Source organism: Eleutherodactylus coqui, chromosome 5 (genome assembly GCF_035609145.1).
Source record: "Eleutherodactylus coqui strain aEleCoq1 chromosome 5, aEleCoq1.hap1, whole genome shotgun sequence".
NCBI classification, from domain to species: domain Eukaryota; kingdom Metazoa; phylum Chordata; class Amphibia; order Anura; family Eleutherodactylidae; genus Eleutherodactylus; species Eleutherodactylus coqui.
Window position 1 is genome coordinate 85964689 of NC_089841.1, and position 19359 is coordinate 85984047.

The window sequence follows — 19359 nt, forward strand, 5'->3', positions numbered from 1 at the left end:
AAGGAAGAGGTAAATTCTCCTACTAGCTATACCCCTCCTGTAGTCACTCAGCTAAATCAGTTTGTACAGAAACAGTAGGGCAGGAAAAGCCCAAAGGCTAACTGAATATTGAGTAGATATACAAGTAAACAAAAGTAGTAAAGGGGGGAATCTTAGAATAGAGAAACAACGGATTCCGCCGAAACAATGGTGGGTGTTGTGTCAAGTCCCCCCCCCCACCCATTCACCCACCCAACAAACATTCGAGAAAAGCATTTTACGGTAAGAATAAAATTCTGTTTCCTCGGCTGTATCATTGAGGGGACACTACAAAGACTTCCAAATGCGGTCCCTAGTGGTGGGCTAGAAATATTGGTGAGGAGCTGAGCGAAGATGGTAAGGAGGGCAGCGTGCCACTCTATGAAGAAATATACACACTGCAGATTGGGTGAAATTAGACACCAAAGAGGGAATAAAGGATCACTGAGGGAGGATCAAGGGCTGATGCAGGAACTTGCGCAACCTGTTCCAGGGGCAAGTGTGGAATTGCACGTGTGGGACCAGGTCAAAAAGGCTACCATTAGTCCCAGCACCAACATGCCCTGGCGGATACAAAAGGGAGTACGTGATCACAGAAAGCGGACGCATTGCTGAAAAAAACGACCCGTCCCCTGGAAGTTGTACCTTCATCTGAACCATGTCAAATAATAGGCCAAGAGCTGATTTGACAGGGCCAAGTTAGACTTCGGATGACTGATGATCCACCCGAAATGACTGGGAGTGTTCAGCGCTATTGTGAGGCTCTCCAAGTTGGCCCTGAGGGACAGAGCCTTGATCAGCATGTCGTGCAGATAAGGGACCGCCACGATCATCCGGGGGATCGAGAATCGTTACTACAGCTGATAGGACCTTTGTGAACATTCAAGGAGTTATTGCTAGGCTAAATGGCAGTGCGACAAATTGGAAATTTAAGTGGACTGTAATCACTGCTCTGATGGATTCCATAAGAAAATGACATACCTTGATGTAGAGATTCAAAAGTTTTGGATCTAGGACTGGGTGAACAAAAACATCGTTTTGGGGAATGGCAAAAAGACTGGAGTAAAAAACTGTGAAATGTGTGAGAGGGAAGGACGCTTTGATTGAGTAAATCTTGAATAGTTTGAAAGTACTGGGAGCATATAGCCACTTTGGATGGTGGGAAAGAAGCAAAAAAACATTTTGAGGGAAGCAGAACGAAAATATATATAATACCGCAAAGACGATCTTGTGCCCTTAAGAATCTTGAACATGAATTACCATCCGTCCCTGAAAAACAGGAGACGGCCCTACCACCCTTCATGACAAGGAGGACTTTGCTGAGGGCTTGGTCGCTTGTGGACAGGGACTCCAGGAAGGGTGTGGTTTGGAGAATGGGTGCTGTTTGTTTTCCTGAGGGAATGGACATGGCTCTAAAGGCTGTGGGCTGGAGCGGTGAAAGGAACAAAAATAAGCTTCTGAAATAATTTCGTCCAGGCAGCTGCCAAAGAGACTTTTGATAGAGAAGGGAAGGCTGGTTAGAGACCTTTTGGAGGTGACATATGCAGATACTTTAGCCATAAGGTGCGGCAATTTGCCACGGAAAGCACTAGAAGCCTGGCAGCATCCACAAAGGCCTCCAGAGAGAAGGACTGTCTGCCTGAGAGAGCTGAAGAGCAATCTTAGCTAACTCTTCTGGGGGGCACCAGATGGGATGCCTCAGCGTAGTTGTTTCACCCATTTGGATATGGCTCAGCTAACCCAGGCTGACACAATGGGAGAGGGCGAAGGGCCGACCCAGTTGCCTGGAAGGGCAAAGGATTCCAGCCATCTATCGTGCTGGTCCTTAAAAGATGATGCATCTGCCAGGGGCAGGGCAGTGCATTTAGATAAGTGAGACACAGGAAAGTCCATTGATGTTGAGGAGGCCCACTTCTGATTGATTCCTCAAGGAACGGATACATCACTCTAGGCACTTAAGCTTGAGGAAACACTTTTTCCGGAGCTGACCACTATTTGGACACATCTTCCTCAAATTCCACATGAGTGGGGAATGTCTTATGAGCACGTCTTAGACTTAGAACGGAGAAGTAGTCTGTGGGGGGGAAGAGGAATTATGGTCTTTCACATATAGCGTCTCTTTAACCACCTATAGGAGAGGATCTACCATGGTGAAGACTTTGGAAGACTGTTTCTCATATAAGGCCGCATGTCCACGGGCGGGTCGGATTCTGCATGCAGAATCCCACAGTGAATCCTACCATGCCCACGGCCAAGGAGACTATTTTACTTGTGAGGATCCTGTGCGGGTCTTCTACATCCTGACCGGATTTTCTTTCTTCTTCACGGCGGAGTTGTGCGGGCGCGCTGGCTGGTGCACATGCGCAGTAGGAGGTTTTTGTTTTTTTTAAACTACTGCTCCCCCGCGGGATCTGAGGCTCATCCGCAGTGTCAGCTGCGAGCGAGCCACGATTTGGGCGGCTTTCATTGACTTCAATGGAAGCTGTCCGTGCGGGATCCACACTGAAATGGAGTATGCAGCGACTTGTTTTATGGACCAAAAGGTCCGCAAATCAAATTTGCATGCTTTAAAGGGGTTGTCTCGCGAAAGCAAGTGGGGTTAAGTACTTCTGTATGGCCATATTAATGCACTTTGTAATATACATCGTGCATTAAATATGAGCCATACAGAAGTTATTCACTTACCTGCTCCGTTGCTGGCGTCCCCGTCTCCATGGCTCCGTCTAATTTTGGTGTCTTCTTGCTTTTTTAGACGCGCTTGCGCAGATGGGTCTTCTCCCTTCGGCTCGGCAGCAGCGGCGTTTTGGCTCCGCCCCTTGTATGCGTCATCGCGTAGCTCCGCCCCCGTCACATGTGCCGATTCCAGCCAATCAGGAGGCTGGAATCGGCACATGTGATGGGGCGGAGCTACGCGATGACGCGTGCAAGGGGGCGGAGCCAAAACGCAGCTGCTGCCGAGCCGAAGGGAGAAGACTCATCTGCGCAAGCGCGTCTAAAAAAGCAAGAAGACACCGAAATTAGACAGAGCCATGGAGACGGGGACGCCAGCAACGGAGCAGGTAAGTGAATAACTTCTGTATGGCTCATATTTAATGCACGATGTATATTACAAAGTGCATTAATATGGCCATACAGAAGTACTTAACCCCACTTGCTTTCGCGAGACAACCCCTTTAATGCATTTGCGGACGGCCCATGTATCCTGCGCGGATACCGCAAATTAGATCCACCCGTGGACATGAGGCCTAAGAAAGACTCAGAATCCAATATTTCACCCTTGGTGCAGGAGCTGTCCCTAGAGAGGATTGTGCAGTGTGCTGCTATGAGCGGAGGCGAGGCATAGGAAGGAGGCGAAGGTGTATGACCGTGCAATCTTGGGGACCATTGTAGCCCCTTGGTTCTGTCACGCGTGTGTTCCGGTAGAAATGATTCCTCAGCATTTGACCCTTCAGTCGGGTTCTGGCTGGATGTCCTACCCAGCATCTTCACACAATGAACCTAGAGGCTTTTGTAAGGTCCAAAACTTCCAATGATAGGAAGCGTGCCCATTCTGATTCAGAGCTCTGTAGGGGCATGGAGGTGAATGTTCCTGGGACAGGTTCACTGCCTAGTCTTGGAAGCAGGCAGTTTCCGCAAAGAGACTCCTGCTGACTACATGAGAATTTGGTGCGACAACAGGAGCATGTGAAGTACATTGCAATGGCCGTGCTCCGTTTACTGGGTTTCCCTTAGAATCTGACATTGTAGCTATATGTGCAGAGGACAATATGCCTAACTGCAAAGTGTGCGCAATGTGGTAGCAGCAGGCTGAAGAGCTGCAGGTGGGCTTGGGTGGAGAGGAGCCGCCTAGGGCAGGTCTTACCCGGGTCCAGGAGGTCCCCCGACCTGTGAAAGAGGAGACACCGAAAAAATGGCATCTAGGACACCCGTCACAGGAAAATGGAAGTGAGACCGATCCCCAAAAGTGTTAATCCCTCCCCCAGAAGGGAGTCTTGGCCAATCGTGTGTTGGCTGAATGTGAGCGCATTCCCTATGCAAATGTGAACGGAACTCCTCTTCCTTGTGAATGAGCGCAGGCCAGAAGGGAAAGCGATCTAAGTAATGTGGAGAGGGTAGAAGCAGAAACGTGCCACTGAAGATCGTCGCATGGTTCTGGCGACTAAACCATTGGTCAAAAAAATATGCCACAGCCTAGGGAAAGTCACCCCAAAGGGCTATGACCCCCTCACTTCTCTCCCCCAAAAGGTAACCCTGTGGGGGACTTCCCCTCCTGCCTAGGCTGCAAGAGATCCGGTCACACCTGGGGCAGGAAGCCAAGGAAGGGGAAATAGATGGTAGGACAGGGTGCTGGGGTAAGGAAAACTAAGGGCCATCATACTTACCTTCCCAGAGGTAGCTGTTATCGATATCCAGCCTGATCCTCCACTATTTCTCCCCTCCCTTTAGTGGAGGAAGGGAGCCCAGGGACTTTGAGACAGAGGATTTTCACTGGCAGGTCCCAGAAAAATGAGGGCGTCTCTGTGCCAGCTTACTTTTGGGAGGTAGGAAAGCAGTCCAAACTCCAGGATCTTGAAGACCAGCAGTCGTAACGTCTACCTCCTATGGACAATAAGCTAAAAGTGATTTAGCCGAGTGATTGCAGAAGGGGGATAACTGGTATGGGGAGTCAATTCTTCCTCTGCTTAGAGTCCGCCTTCTAGTGGCAGGAGCTATACCCAAGGTCTTCGTTGTGTACCCCAATGACACAGCCTAGAAAATTATATTTTGCTGTGCTGTATATAATTGTATTCCCCAGAAAATATATTTTGGAGCATCACTTTTTAAAAGAACTATGTTTTGTATCATTCCTCTGTTATTCTTCAGGAAAATGTAAGAATCATCAAGTGCGCATGACCATTCTGTTCCCCTAAACAGTCAGTGCTAACAGTGTGCAGAGACATACTGCATTGAGTACAGCAAGGGTAACACAGTTGTCAATATTATTCATACATTTCCAAGAGAAATAGAGGAATGATACAATCTAAGACAAAAGTTATAAGACAAGATGTTCTAGCATTGTTAAGGCATGGAGAAAGAATACAAGACATGTCAGGAGAGCTGACAAGTCCTCTTTAAATGGAACCTTTCCCCTCCCGTAAACATCATAAACTAAGTTATAGTGCTTACAGGACGCATATATCTATATTACACTCCAGTTCGGCACTATGCAACAATTCCAGTAACCTCATTGGTTCTGATTCACAATTCCAGAAAACTCATTGGTTGTTTGTCTTGTATGATTCAACCTCATTGGTTGTTTGGGTTCCCTGAATCAACCTGATTGGTTGTTAGTGCCGAACTGGAGTGTAATATAGATATATGCTTACAGGACAGGTCCCACTGAGTCTGGAGGTGTAATTTTTATACATACCAGATGCTTATAGGAGGTGACAGGTTCCCTTTAAATCAGTGTTCCCTAACTCCAGTCCTCAGGGACCGCCAACAGGTCATGTTTTCAGGATTTCCTCAGTGTTGCACAGGTGATGTAATTATTATCAATGCCTCAGACATTGCCACAGGTGTTCTTACTATAGCATATCCTGAAAACATGACCTGTTGGGGTCCCTGAGGACAGGAGTTGGGGACCCCTGCTTTAAATGGACACTAACCTTTTACAAAAGTTATACCTATCAAACAGCCTATGTGTGTCTCATCAATCTTGTAATATACTGCCTTTTTGGGGGGGGGGTTTACCATTGAAAATCAGGTTTGAAGTGCTTGCAACTAAGAGTCTCACTTCCAGTAGCGTTGAAATCCACTGCTTGTTGTTAGGCATCTTGGCTTCTCTAGTAACAGGGAAATGGGGACACTGCTACCATGTTTCCCTGAAAATAAGACACTGTCTTATATTTATTTTTGCTTCAAAAAATAAATAATGCAGTGTCTTATTTTCGGGGGAAGGCAGGCTGTGAATGGCTGCGATTGGTTAATCAAGCGCCGACTTTCATTGGCTGACACAGCGCTTGATTAACCAATCAGAGGATTAGCTTGCTGGAAGCGGTGTATGCAAGCCCCACTACCAGGAAGAATTGCTCTGTCGGCGTGCCAGAGGACACGGAAGTCTGCAGCAGCGCTGCAGCCCAACGCGAGTGACCCGAATGCCAACTGCTAGGTGAGTATTGTTTTAGTGTTTGTTTGTTTTTTACATGTAGTGTAGCTAGGGCTTATTTTCAGGGAAGGACTTATATTTCAAGCCCCTCCCCCAAACGAAAATTGGGGTAGGGCTTATTAGTGAGGAAACATGATAGTTATCACATGCAAAAGAGGGTCAGGAATTCAGATGCTGCCTTACAGCCGATTGAAGCAGGACTATACAAGGCAGCATCTCAATTGTGGGAGAGGAAGTCCTGGCCAGTACAGTACTGGCAGAATACCTAGCACAGGACTCTCTCCCACCTGTAGGTGAATTGCAAACAGCAGAGCAGCAGAAAACTGCATCGATAGCTCAAACTGGGTGCAAACAGCAGCAACCAATGGGCAGCCTTTGAAACTTTCTGAAGTACACTTTAAATAAAGTTTCGGGAACTTCCCATGCCTCCCCCCTACAAGTATAGTCAAATGTACAAGTGCTTCTGTTTTACATATAATACCCAGCTCCTGAATCCCAACTTTACCAGCTGTAGAACTGTGCCTGCAGAGAAGTAACGCCAGCTAATAGTAAGTAAAGCCAGGGCTAGCAGAACGTGACATCATAGCCGGGTCACAGGTTTCATCAGGTCATTTCCAGCGATCTAGGTTTATGACGTGTGACATGAGCTCATTACAATATGGCATTAATGTGTCATGTAGCATTGTTCCGGGATAGCTGGCTACAATGTTGCCGTCAGCCAGCACAGTATGTTTTTGGGTAATTTACAGCTGGAGCTCTACAAGGAGCCGGGGCTGTGTCAGCTTCTACTTATAGAAATGATCCTGTGGAAAAGACAACCTAATCAATAAGTATTCTAACAGAAAAAAACGGTTCATATCCTTCCTAAGGCCAGGCTGCCAATAAAACAGCCTGCTTATGGGAAATCCAATGAGATGGTTACCTCTTCTTTTCCAGCGGCGAGCAAAATATCCTGGTTGTTGGAGATTACTAAGAAACATAAAATAAATAGCCAGTTAAATGTTTGGGTTTCCATAGCAACATATTGACAGAAGACGACTTCTCAATTTCCTCACTGTCTGTGAAATCAGGAGCGGCGTGCAGAGCCAAGAATGACAGCACTGGCCGCAATGTTGGACGTGACAGAGAAATTAAGGATTTCAATCACCGAGGTCCTTCCTCTAAGCAGGTAGCTGGGATTTTCCAAACCACGCTTCGCGATGAACAAGGAAAAACTGATTAACGTGATTTGCAATCACTTAGATGGTGGAAGCTGACGAAATCCATGCCTCAATAAAAAGCCATTACTGTCTCCGAATATTTATGTATATGGCAAACAGGTTAAGAGCACTGAGGTCATCAGAAGCTGCCGGCGGTCAGTGGAAATGTTAAAAAAAGACACATGTGTAACTTAAAGAGGACCGGTCACCATTCTGGACATGTCTGTTTTAGTAAACACTTCTGAAAAGAAACAATTCTGGGGTCTCTTTTTTATACAAGTTTTTGCTTAGTTGTCCCTCTGTTATTCCTCCTGGAAATGTATGAATAAATTGACTCAACATTGACATTTTGTCAACAGATGTATTCTTATGCAGATTGATACTGTCAGCACTGATTGGATATTGGCAGAGTGTGAAGGGACACATCCTTAACTGGTAACACCCAATTAGTAATATATTCATAGATTTCCAGGAGGAATAACAGAGGAATAGTGCAATGCAGAGTTCTAAAAAAAAAAACGGAAAAAAAAACAAAAAAGACATTCCAGATTAATTTTTTCATAGACACAAGAAGAATTTACAAAAACAGATATGTAAGTGGAAATGATGGTTCCTATTTAGAGGCTATGGATATCTTTTGGAGGGCAATTTTTTCCCTTTAAGTGCATGTATTTTGGGCTGATAATCGTTTTTTTAAATAAGCTTTAATTAAAAATTTTGCACACTTTGTCTTCTGCATATCACTGCAATCTAAGAGCCCTTCTACATGGGTATAACTGTCAGGGCGCAGAAGCACCCGACAGCCGTCCCAGTGATAACCGCTCCTGTGCTTTCTCTCAGGAGTGAGGATTGCTCAGTGAATGGAGGTGGAGTGCACTTCTTATTAGCCAATTTCTAAGCACAAAGTTAAACTTTGCTGTGGTCATAAATTAGCTGATAAGAAAATGCAGGAGAGGAGAGAGCACTGGGATGTTGAGCAGTCAGTCCAGTCTCACTGACAGATCTCCTATTAAGACAGACTGCAGTTTTTGTATACAGTGATATGTAGAAGCTGCAGAAGACAAACGGTGCTAAATTTCTAAAGAAACCCTACTGCAAAAATGATTGCCAGTCCAAAACACATGCACTTAAGTGAAAAAAAGGCTGCCAAAAGGTGTCCATAGTCTTTAACAGCTGAGCAGAAAGCAGCATCATTGTTAGTGATTGGTCATCCGGATTCCTGTCTGCCAAAGTTTTGTTTCCATTATATAATCTAACCGTTGAAACAATATATAAGGATCTAAAAGGTCTGAGGTCAGGATATACTCAAAGTATGTAATGCACCATGGCTACGGGGACTGCACTGATAAAGTGGACCCATCAGCAGAGTTATGCTGCCCCCTGTTCTCGGTCAGGTCAGGTGATGCCAGTCAAATGGCTATGTGGTTTATGTGAAAAAAACATTCATAGAACAGTCAATAAAGTATTTGTCTGGAAACTGGAGGGTAACTTTAAAGATCTGTCACCGCTGCTGACATCTCCCTTTTAGTAAATAATTGCCCGTATTTCCCGTGAAATACCGATTCTAGAGCATAAATTCTCATAAATCAGTGTTGTGCTGTTCCCTTGTTATTCCTCCTTAATAATTTGACAACTTGATGTTACCATTTCCCTTGATAAAAGGGTCATATTTGTAGACAGTCAGCACTGATTGGGCAATGTCACACTCCGACCATACAGGGACACTCCCCCCACTTGGTGACACCCAATTGTCAATTTATTCACAAACTTTTAGAAGGAATAACAGAGGATCGTCACAAAGCAGATCCCTAAGAAGAGATGCTGCAGAATGGTTATTTCATGAAGAATACAAATTTTTAATAAAATAGAAAAATCAGGAGAGCTGAGAGGTCAGTCTTGTGCCAGAGTGCTAAAGCTGTGCTCCGGAGCCGCGGACTATGACCTATGACATCACCAGGTTTTCTAGCCCGCTGACGTCCTGCAAACCTGTCACGTGGGCATGTAACATAGAAGCCCCAGCAGGTTTATGGAACGTTGCTAATGACATTCTGTTCAGGGCTCCTATTGGTTGCAATGGTCACATAAGTCAACAACCATGTGACCGCTACAGGCAACATAAACAAAGTGACCAGTGCAGATGCGGAAGAGCAGAGCAGCAGAGGAGAGATCAGTATGTATGTATGTATATATATATATATATATATATATATATATATATATATATATATATATATATATATATATATATATATGAAATTTATTTTTTATCCCATTAGAGACTGCAATACGCCTTTTTACTGACCTCACTAGTCGGCTTTAAACCTGCACATACATCTTTTTAAAGTGATGGCTTGGCTGACAGCCAGGCTCTTGCTATAACAACTATTAGCGAAGAGACCTCAGATCCTGATCGTTTAACCCCTTACATGCAACAATTTATAGCAACTATAGCATGCAAGCAGATGACAGGAGGAGGGGTCTCCTTCTGCCACCCCTCGGCACCTACCAATGCGATTGCAAAGTACCAATAGGTTGCCAAGACAGCAGGAAGCCTGACAGCGGCCCACATGTCTACCAAGTAACACAGCCAATTAGGGCCCCGCCCCCCACAGAGTCTAATAGACTGCTATTCAAGGCTTATTAGTAATGCAGTATACTATTCTAGCAAGTGAACAACTGCATATTCAAGTCCCCTTCAAAGAGTACAAAATAGTGATATAAAAATTCGATAAAGTTTAATTTAAAGTAAAAAAAAAGTAAAAAAAAAAAAAATTACACTTTTCTTCACAAAAGAATCATTTTGAATGGTTAAAATGCCCCCCAAATTTTCCAAAAGCAAAACATAATATGTATTAATGCATTCGTATTGGCCCAGACAATAAAAATATTTAGTTATTTATCTTGCATGGTGAATGTTGTAAAAATAGTTTTAAAAAAGTAATGCCCGAATTGTTATTTTTCTTTTGTCTGCCTCCCAAAACAATGCAATAAAAAAAACAAACAATCAAAAAGTTATATGTTCCTCAAACTGGTACCAATAACAACTGCAACTCTTCCTGCAAAAAAACAAGCACCGTCACTTTAAAAAATAAAAGTGCTATGGTTCTTAGAATGCGGCGATGGAGATCCTATTGTTTTTCCTGAAAATTTTTTTTTATTTTGCAGAAGTAGTAAAACAAAAAAAAAAAATCTAGAAACTTAGTATCGCAGTAATCATGTTGATCCACATAAGAAAGTTATCAAGTTATTTTTACCAAACGGTGAATGCTGCATGTAAAAAGATAACCCGAAACAATGGTACCCCAGAATGGTGCCATTAAAAAATACAACTTGTAAAAACAAGCCCTCATACGGCTATGTCAATGAGTTATGCTTCTTCCAATAGGATGATGAAAATCACTGGGTCCTTAAGGTGAAAAATCAACTGGTCTCTAAGGGGTTTATATACCGTACATTTAGTCTCCCCCCACTACCAGCAATGATTTTTATATCAGGAATTTCTGGAAATAATCTCCAAAATGTATCTAGTATTGCTGGCTAGAATACAACCAAAGCCATGAAACTCTATGCCAAGAATTTGCTTTTGCTTCTCTTATCATAAATCTTACATGGTGTCTTGTAAGCTTCTCAGCGGAACACTTACCGTCAGGCGTTGCATCTTGCCACTGCTCATGCTCGACCGTGAGGGCTTTTGCCTTCATCACAAGTAGATAGAGCTAGACAGAAAAATACAAGTAATCAAAGAGCGCCCAACATTAAGATAAAAAACTAACATACAATGCGGCTGAAGGGCGGACTCATGCACATGGCTGGTATTGTGGGGTGCTCCATAGGACTCTGTACGTACAGAGATATTTTCCATAAATGTAGACTACCTCTGTACACACGAGGCATGGTGCCAGGGGCGTATCTAAAAGCTCAGGGACTTGGGTGCAAAAGTTCAGCTGCCTCCCCTCCCCCCCTTCCTCTACCTGTACCTGTACCCATACCTAAACCATGGCAATTTACATACATGATCTAGCCCCTTGGCGTAAGATTTCTAAACATGACGCACGAGTATGAAATGAGCCTAAGGCCGCCTTTGCACACGGACAGATTTGCATTGCAGAATCCAGAACGGGCATACTGCTCCAGATTCCGCAGCAAATACCGCCCATAGCATGGGAAAAGCAGGTTTTCCTGTACACGAGTGGAAACCAATTGTGATTTTCCGCTCACAGAGGAAATAAATCGCAGCATACTCTATTCTAGTGTAGATTCCGTACGGATAGCCTCCATTGAAGTCAATGAAAGCTGTCCGACCCGTGGCCCTTCCACAATGACATTGCGGAAAGGTCACAGGCACCCGCGTCATCGCCTAGCAATGGCACAGGAAAACCAGGGATTTAGAAAAAAACAAACCTGTACAGCGTACATATATAATTATATACAGGAGATCTCCAAGTTACACCAGCATGCTCCATATCACTATATACAGTAGATGATTATTCCCCTGTATATATTGATATGTACCATGCTGATGTAACCTGGAGATCTCCTGTATATAATTATATATGTACAGCTGGTATAACTTATACCTGCTATATATATTTAAGTCCACTCCCTGCTCTACTCACCTCTGGAGCGATGTCTGGACAGCCTGTAAATGAAAGTGCAGGACCTAGTCGGCATAGCAACTCAGAGGACATGACTGGAGCCGGCTTATGTGATCCGCGTTGCTATGCAACCAGAGGTCCTCTTGCATTTTCATTTACAGGCTGTCCAGACATCGCTCGAGAGTTGAGTAGAGAGGCACTAGACACTCCCCGGCAGTGCAATGTCCACTTACAACTGCAGTCTATCAGTGGGAGGGCCACGCACCATGGGAGTCTGCAGTCTGTAATTGGCTGCTGGCTCCCTGGACTAACTTCCCCGCCTCCTTCCTCCTACCACAACCACACACTCTCGTCCGCACCAATCACACAATGTGCATTTTGAATATGTTGACAATTTAACAGTTGTCATGATAGAACAGTTATTATTATATGTAGTACATACAGATGAGGAGAGCAAGCGTTACACTATATACCCCACACCTTGTCAAACTTATCAGGATAGTTACGTCCCTTGTAGTTCTATAGTACAACTACGTTAAACAATTTCCTTCACATAGATAAAGAGGGATTTGTACGATCCATAGCAATGCGATCACTTTTCTAGCCAGGAATAATGTTTCCCTCAGGAATGTTCTGATTGCCTCATTTTCCTTATCAAGCAGGCTCGGAGGGGTGGCTGGGGGCAGGGGTGGGGTGGGGGGTGGGGATAGAGAGATTTCTCTCTCTTCCCCCCGCTGCCCCCTCGAGCCTGCTCGGACGACAATGAACGTACTCTGGAAGAGCGATGCTCGCTCAAGTAACTGCCTTATCCGAGCATGCTCGCTCATTTCTAGTAGGAACCATTGACTGAGATGGCCGTTAAGGGTGATTTATAAAGTAAGGAGAACCACTGGATAAAAACTTCACTAAAACCAAGTCTTTGCAGAACATGAACTAGGAAAGGCCATTCAAGAGTCAAGTGCTTTGGTAGCATCTAAAGAGGCCTATTACATATTCGGGCATGGAACAACTGTGTCGTCCCTCCGAGCAGAGGGAAACCACCCGGTTGGACTGATAGCTGACCCAGAGACCAGATGCTCACTTCTCAACACGTAGCTTGGTACAAGGCAGAAACTAGGACTGAGCTAGCCCTGAGCTGGTGCGGAATAAGGAAGTCCCTGCCTAACAGAAAGCGGAGTAAGCTGAAACCTGGGCACTGAATAACCCTGTCATGACCCTACAACCCAAACAGGTCGTACTAAGCAGGAACAGGAACGGAGAATGTGAGCAGGTAACAGAGGATCTGGATGAAGCACAAGCAGCTCACAGCTATAGCAGACTGGAGATAAGTAGCCACAAAGATTACTGCAGGAGCAGCAGCCACAAGCAGTCTTAGGCCCCCTGCACATGGGCGGAAATTCCATGGCGGGATTTCCCACAGAATTTTCGCCCATGCCCGCCTGCATAGGATTGCATTACAAAACGCAATCCTATGCACACAGCCGCGATTTGTCCGCGTGAAAACATGCGCGGAAAACAAACCGAGGCATGTTCTATTTCTGTGCAGGCCTCGCAAAGGCCCGCACAGAAATGCCACTACCAACATGCCGGCTCCGCTCTGCGCATGCGCTGGCTGGGCGGAAAGCGGCTCATGACAGAGCAGAGCCGCACGGGTCACTGCAAGGGCGCAGGTCGGATCCTGCTGCCAGAATTCTCGCAGCGGGATCTGACCCGGCCATCTGCAGGCAGCCTTAGGAGTACAACAACTTTGAAGCACTGGAGACCAAATCTGAGGGAGGTATATAGTGGAGTGATTGGCAAACAACCTCCAGCTGGGTAGAGGAGTCAGGAACTGTTAACTCTGGAGATGCTGAAGTAAAATAAACACAAACTCAAATGACAGACAGGGCACAGCAGCAACATGTCTTCTATAACTAACAAGGCCAAGGCCCAGTCTATGTTTAAAGTTACCCCTATTTGTATTACCACCTGGACCTCCCGAGATTTTCACACATGGATTTCCCAGACATGAACCCAGTCTGGTCGGAGTGTATTAGATCTGGTATCATGGAGTTGAGATGGTTAACCAGAATTTTAGTCAAGAGCTTGTAATCTATATTCGATAACGATATTGGTGTGTATGAGCCACAACCTAGGGGATCCTTTAAAAAATAAAAAAGTACAATTATGGCTTAATAAAAAGGATAAGGGTAAAGAACCCCTTTCATAAGCTGCATTGTAAATCGCTAGGACAGGTGGTAATATTTTTCCAAATAATTTCACTGGGATATCGTCAGGGCCTGGTGATTAACCAAGTGACCTATCAGAGAGAGACTCTGACAATTCACTCAATGTAAAGGGAGCGTCCATGGATGTTTTTTGGGCCAAATTAAGTGTTGGAAAGGGGAGGTTGGCTAGAAAAATCACTCAGTTCCCATTGGAAATAGTGAGATCCAGTGTCATATAATTAATTTACTATAGAATTGCTGAAATTTCACCCCAATCGAGTTCTTATCAAGACGGACGTCGCCAGAATCAGACCTCATATGAAGTATAGGAGAGATGCAGATTTCTGGTGAAGAAGATAGGCGAACAAACTACTAGACGTAGCCCTAAATATATTCTACCCCTTGGTGACGCAACTAATTTTAGCCTTAAAGGGGTTGTCTCGCGAAATCAAGTGGGGTTATACACTTCTGTATGGCCATATTAATGCACTTTGTAATATACATCGTGCATCAAATATGAGCCATACAGAAGTTATTCACTTACCTGCTCCGTTGCTAGCGTCCCCGTCGCCATGGTTCCGTCTAATTTCGGTGTCTTCTTGCTTTTTTAGACGCACTTGCGCAGATCCGTCTTCTCCCTTCGGCTCCGCTCGGCAGCATTGGCGTTTTGGCTCCGCCCCCTTGTACGCGTCATCGCGTAGCTCCACCCCATGACGTGTGACGTCACGTGCCGATTCCAGCCAATCAGGAGGCTGGAACCGGCACACGTCATGGGGCGGAGCTACGCGTATGGCTCATATTTAATGCACGATGTATATTACAAAGTGCATTAATATGGCCATACAGAAGTGTATAACCCCACTTGATTTCGCGAGACAACCCCTTTAAGGGTAGCCTATCACTTGATTTTACACAGTTAAACATTTTATTGGAAGATGTCCCCACAGGTTAAAGGCTTTTCTGGGCTATTTCTATTGAAGACCTATCCTTAAGATAAGCCATCAATAGCTAAATCGGCTGGGATCCACCAGTCGAGACCCCGGCCAATCATCTGTTCGAGTGCCCGCTGTCACCAGCAAGACAGAGTATGGAGCAGAAGCAGATCGCTCCTAACCCTGTGTAGTCACTGGTGCAGCGGTCATTGATTTTAATTATAAGGGCCGCTTTACACAGGACAACTTGTTAGGTACAGATGCCTGACAAGTCATTCAAGTGATTTTCATTTCTTGACCCTTACATAGGAGTGAGCATCGTTAGAGAATGGAAGTGGATGGAGCGGGATGGGGGTCGTTACGGCTTAACTCGTCTCCATTCACAGTAAGCAGGCAGTTCATTTATGAACGACTGCCTGTTTAGATGGACCAATCTCTTTTTGAGTTTCCCGCATGCAGAAACTGAATGGCGAACGAGAACCAAACAAATTGTCATTAATTTACACTGAACGAATCGTTCAGATTTCCACTTGATACCTGAATCATAACAATTTATTAGGCCATTAGAAGGGCACTAAGGCAGTGCTCCTGTACACCAAGTGCTGTGGCCAACCATAGAGAACAGGCAAGCAGTTATGTGACCGCTGACTGGGTGCTCACAGTAACTACCTGCTTGGAGACAGAGATGTGAATGCATGAAATGCTATGCAATTAATTGTCACTGCTTCTCGTAGAGGCAGACTCTTTACCTTTTCCAATCCAATTTCCTTGCAACCCACATCCTCCCCAGATCTTATGTATTTTTGGTGGGAAAGAGCGTTGTGGAGTAACTCAATAGAAACATTACAAAAATGAAATGTCATGATGATTTTATTAGCAATTATGTTGTTCTAGACTTTTTTTTAAAGTGTGATAGTTCTTCACGTGTTCTTCTGGATGAATTCAAGGCTTCCTACTGCATGTCTCACAGTAGAAACTGATTTCTTTCCTTTCTTCTGCAAACCAAGCAATCCTTTGTGGATTTTTTTATTTTGCATTAGGAAATGCAACTTCCCATTTAGTCTTTCCTCAACCACAGAAGTTGGTCTTCCCCTCTTTCTCGTATTTGTGTTCCTCAAATTACCACTATTTGTGGTATATTCTGGTAAAACCGTAGCATCCAGAGTACTGATCAGCTCTGTCCTCACCACCTATAAACTTTGTGCAGTCCTAAATATGGTGGGTTTTTCAATTTAAACTAGCTGATTCTTCTGAAAGATAGCGATCAACTGTGTTTGTGGGACATAGAATGTACTCAGCATTGTTACAGTCCTCTTGTCTTGGAATGAGAGGCACATCACATTCATAGGCACATAATTCATAGAATTAGAGAATGGTAGAGTTGGAAGGAACCTTCAGTGTCATCAGTTCCAACCCCCTGCTCAGTGCAGGATTCACTAAATCATTCCAGACAGATGTCTGTTCATCCTCTGTTTAAAGACTTCATTTGAAGGAGAACTCAACACTTCCCGTGGCAACCTGTTCCACTTATTCATCACCCTCACTGTCAGAAAGTTTTTTCTAATATCTAATTTGTGTCTCCTCCCTTTCAGTTTCATCCTATTAGGCCAGCTACTCAAACTTGAGAGTCAACAGGATAATCCCCTCAGGTTTAGCCCAAAGTCAAACCCTCTTGGTTGGCACAGTGGGTCCACACCGCGTTCCATAACACATCACAATTCTTCTAGTCTTTCCTTGTGCAAATGAGAATAGGGCTGATCCCTCTGCACTGTGACAGCCCTTCAAATATTTGTAGGCAGCTAATAAGTCTCCTCTTAGCCTTTTTTGCAAGCTAAACATTCCCAGATCCTTTAACCGTTCCTCATAGGGCATGGTTTGCAGACCGCTCATCATCTTAATAACTCTTCTCTGAACTTGCTCCAGTTTGTCTGTCTTTTTTAAAGTGAGGTGCCCAGAACTGGACACAGTATTCCAGATGAGGTCTGACTAAGGAAGAGTAGAGGGGGATAATTACCTTACGTGATCTAGACTCTATGCTTCTCTTAATACATCCCAGAATTGTGTTTGCCTTTTTTGCTGCTGCATCACATTGTTGGGGTGTCACAGGTGCAGTGGAGTAGAGAAAATGTAACCGCTATCACTGACAAACTCCTTAAAATATAACCTTTAATAAAGAAATACTAAAATCTAGAAAAATGCAGCTTATGGACATAGACAACATAAATAATAGTCTCCACTAGTAGGCACTACAGATAGTTACTATATGAAATAAGCAATTAAGGCTCAATGTGTGATAGACACAGCCCTATTTCATTAGTGGTTTAGAAACTAAGAGGACAAGGTAGTCCTAAAAAATTGCTAGTGGAGACTATTATTTATGTTGTCTATGTCCATAAGCTGCATTTTTCTAGATTTCAGTATTTCTTTATCAAAGGTTATATTTTAAGGAGTGCATCACATTGTTGACTCAAGTCCAGTCTATGACCTATTAGTATACCAAAGTCTTTTTCACATGTGCTGCTGCTTAACCCAATTCCTCCCATTCTGTATGTGCTTTTTTTCATTTTTCTTGCTCAGATGTAGGACTTTGCATTTCTCCTTGTTAAATACAATTCTGTTAGTCGCCAATCACTGCTGAAGATTTTCTAGAAGTTCTAATTGAAATTCCAGGATTTATTTATTTTCAGTTCACTAGGAAAATCCTTTATAGAAACCATAACTGATCCTGTAATATACATTTTCATGTCAGGCTTGTGTAGAACCCGTCAGTGAAGTTGTGATAGCCTACACCACTTGTTTGGCCTTGCACCAAATGAATCACAATCCGAGATGTAGTTGGCAAATCAGGCTGAATAAGACTGTCTGCGGTGGTCTTGCCATAACAGGGAATGTTGCCATTTTCAGAATTCCACAGGCAAAAAATTTGTAGGCCTCGCTTTGTAGGCGTCTTTGGATTGTAGCACTGTACTGTGCTCTCATCTATAGCCACATTTCTTCCTGGGACATACAGTACTTTGTATTTCTTGTCAATGCAATCACTGAAATTTTTCACCTTGCACCATCGGGTAGGCACACTCCATTGCACAGCGTCAGGAGGAACGAAATGCAGCATCCAATATATTTGGAGAAAACGGAGGTGGGAGAAAACCGCCTTGAAGGATGGGGTTCAGTCTAGCCATTCGTTCTCTTATTGTGGCTTTAAATTCGAAGCCATGTTCATTATGACACCAAGGAATGCATTCATTTCTTCTGGTGAAACATCCTTCCAGGAGTGCCACATTCAGTATTTTGGTAGTGGAATCACCTTTTGTATTTTTTCTTCAATTTCGCCAAACAGCTCATCAGCTGAAAAAAAGGTTGAAGTATTGTAGCTCCGTTTTTGGATGCGCACTTTGAGGAAGGGTGAATCCCTGTTGTGTCATTAAGTACGGAATCTGTATAAGATCCCATCAACACGATAGTCCTTCTAGCTACCTGTAATAGGTGGCAAATTAATCGCCACTTTCTTCTTCATCACTACTTTCAGCATCACAGAAGCGCAAGAATTTTTTAGGCGCTACGAGAAGACACAGCTGTGATGACCTCATACATTATGTCATTGGAGCGCTGTACTATTCACTATAAAGTACAGAGCGCTGTACCCTAGCCTGCTAATACAGGTGTTGGACCTCGTCCGACATCGGAACTATGCAGGGAAATCTTAATGTTGGACGAGGTCCGACACTGGATTGGAAATGGTTAATAGGGGAGTTTCAGCTGTGCGGACTCTGCAGCAGGTTGTGCTCATGTTCAGACATGACACGGGGTGGGCAAATACAAACACATGACCCAGGCCTCATCACATGGCCATAATATGGGGTGCATTCAAGTTCTACTAATTTTTTTTTCTAAAACAACTACTTTTCCAGTGGGCAAAACAGACCCATAACTAAGCGTTCACAGCGGCCATGCAATCATAGAGCTGACATTGTGAAAAATGTGCACATCAGGAGTGAAAGTATGTTTTTATTCAGCTTTAGTTTTTCTAACGCGTGTCATCAGAATGCCATTTTTAGTGTGTACAAAATGTTTTTTTTTTTTTTTTTAATAACGTAAGGTGACCAAATTGATGTAACTAAAAACACCCATTGAAGTCAAAGGGCGTGTAAAAAAGAACATGGAGCACGCCATGCCAGTGCATTCCATTTTTTTTTTGACGCACCTGTTGACTTGGATGGGCGATTCTGGTCCAAGAATCACACAAAAATAGGACATGCTGCG

The 19359-nt window shown here is 44.1% G+C and overlaps 1 protein-coding gene across 1 annotated transcript in view; it reads right to left on the reverse strand.

The window, feature by feature from the left end:
- CENPK (centromere protein K) overlaps positions 1 to 19359 on the reverse strand; it is a 58956-nt gene that overhangs the window by 16678 nt on the left and 22919 nt on the right. The window contains exons 5-6 of the mRNA XM_066602798.1: positions 11009 to 11081; positions 7089 to 7135 (exon numbers count right to left, since the gene is read on the reverse strand). Coding sequence (XP_066458895.1) covers positions 7089 to 7135; positions 11009 to 11081 — 120 coding nt within the window. The remainder of the gene's footprint in view (positions 1 to 7088; positions 7136 to 11008; positions 11082 to 19359) is intronic.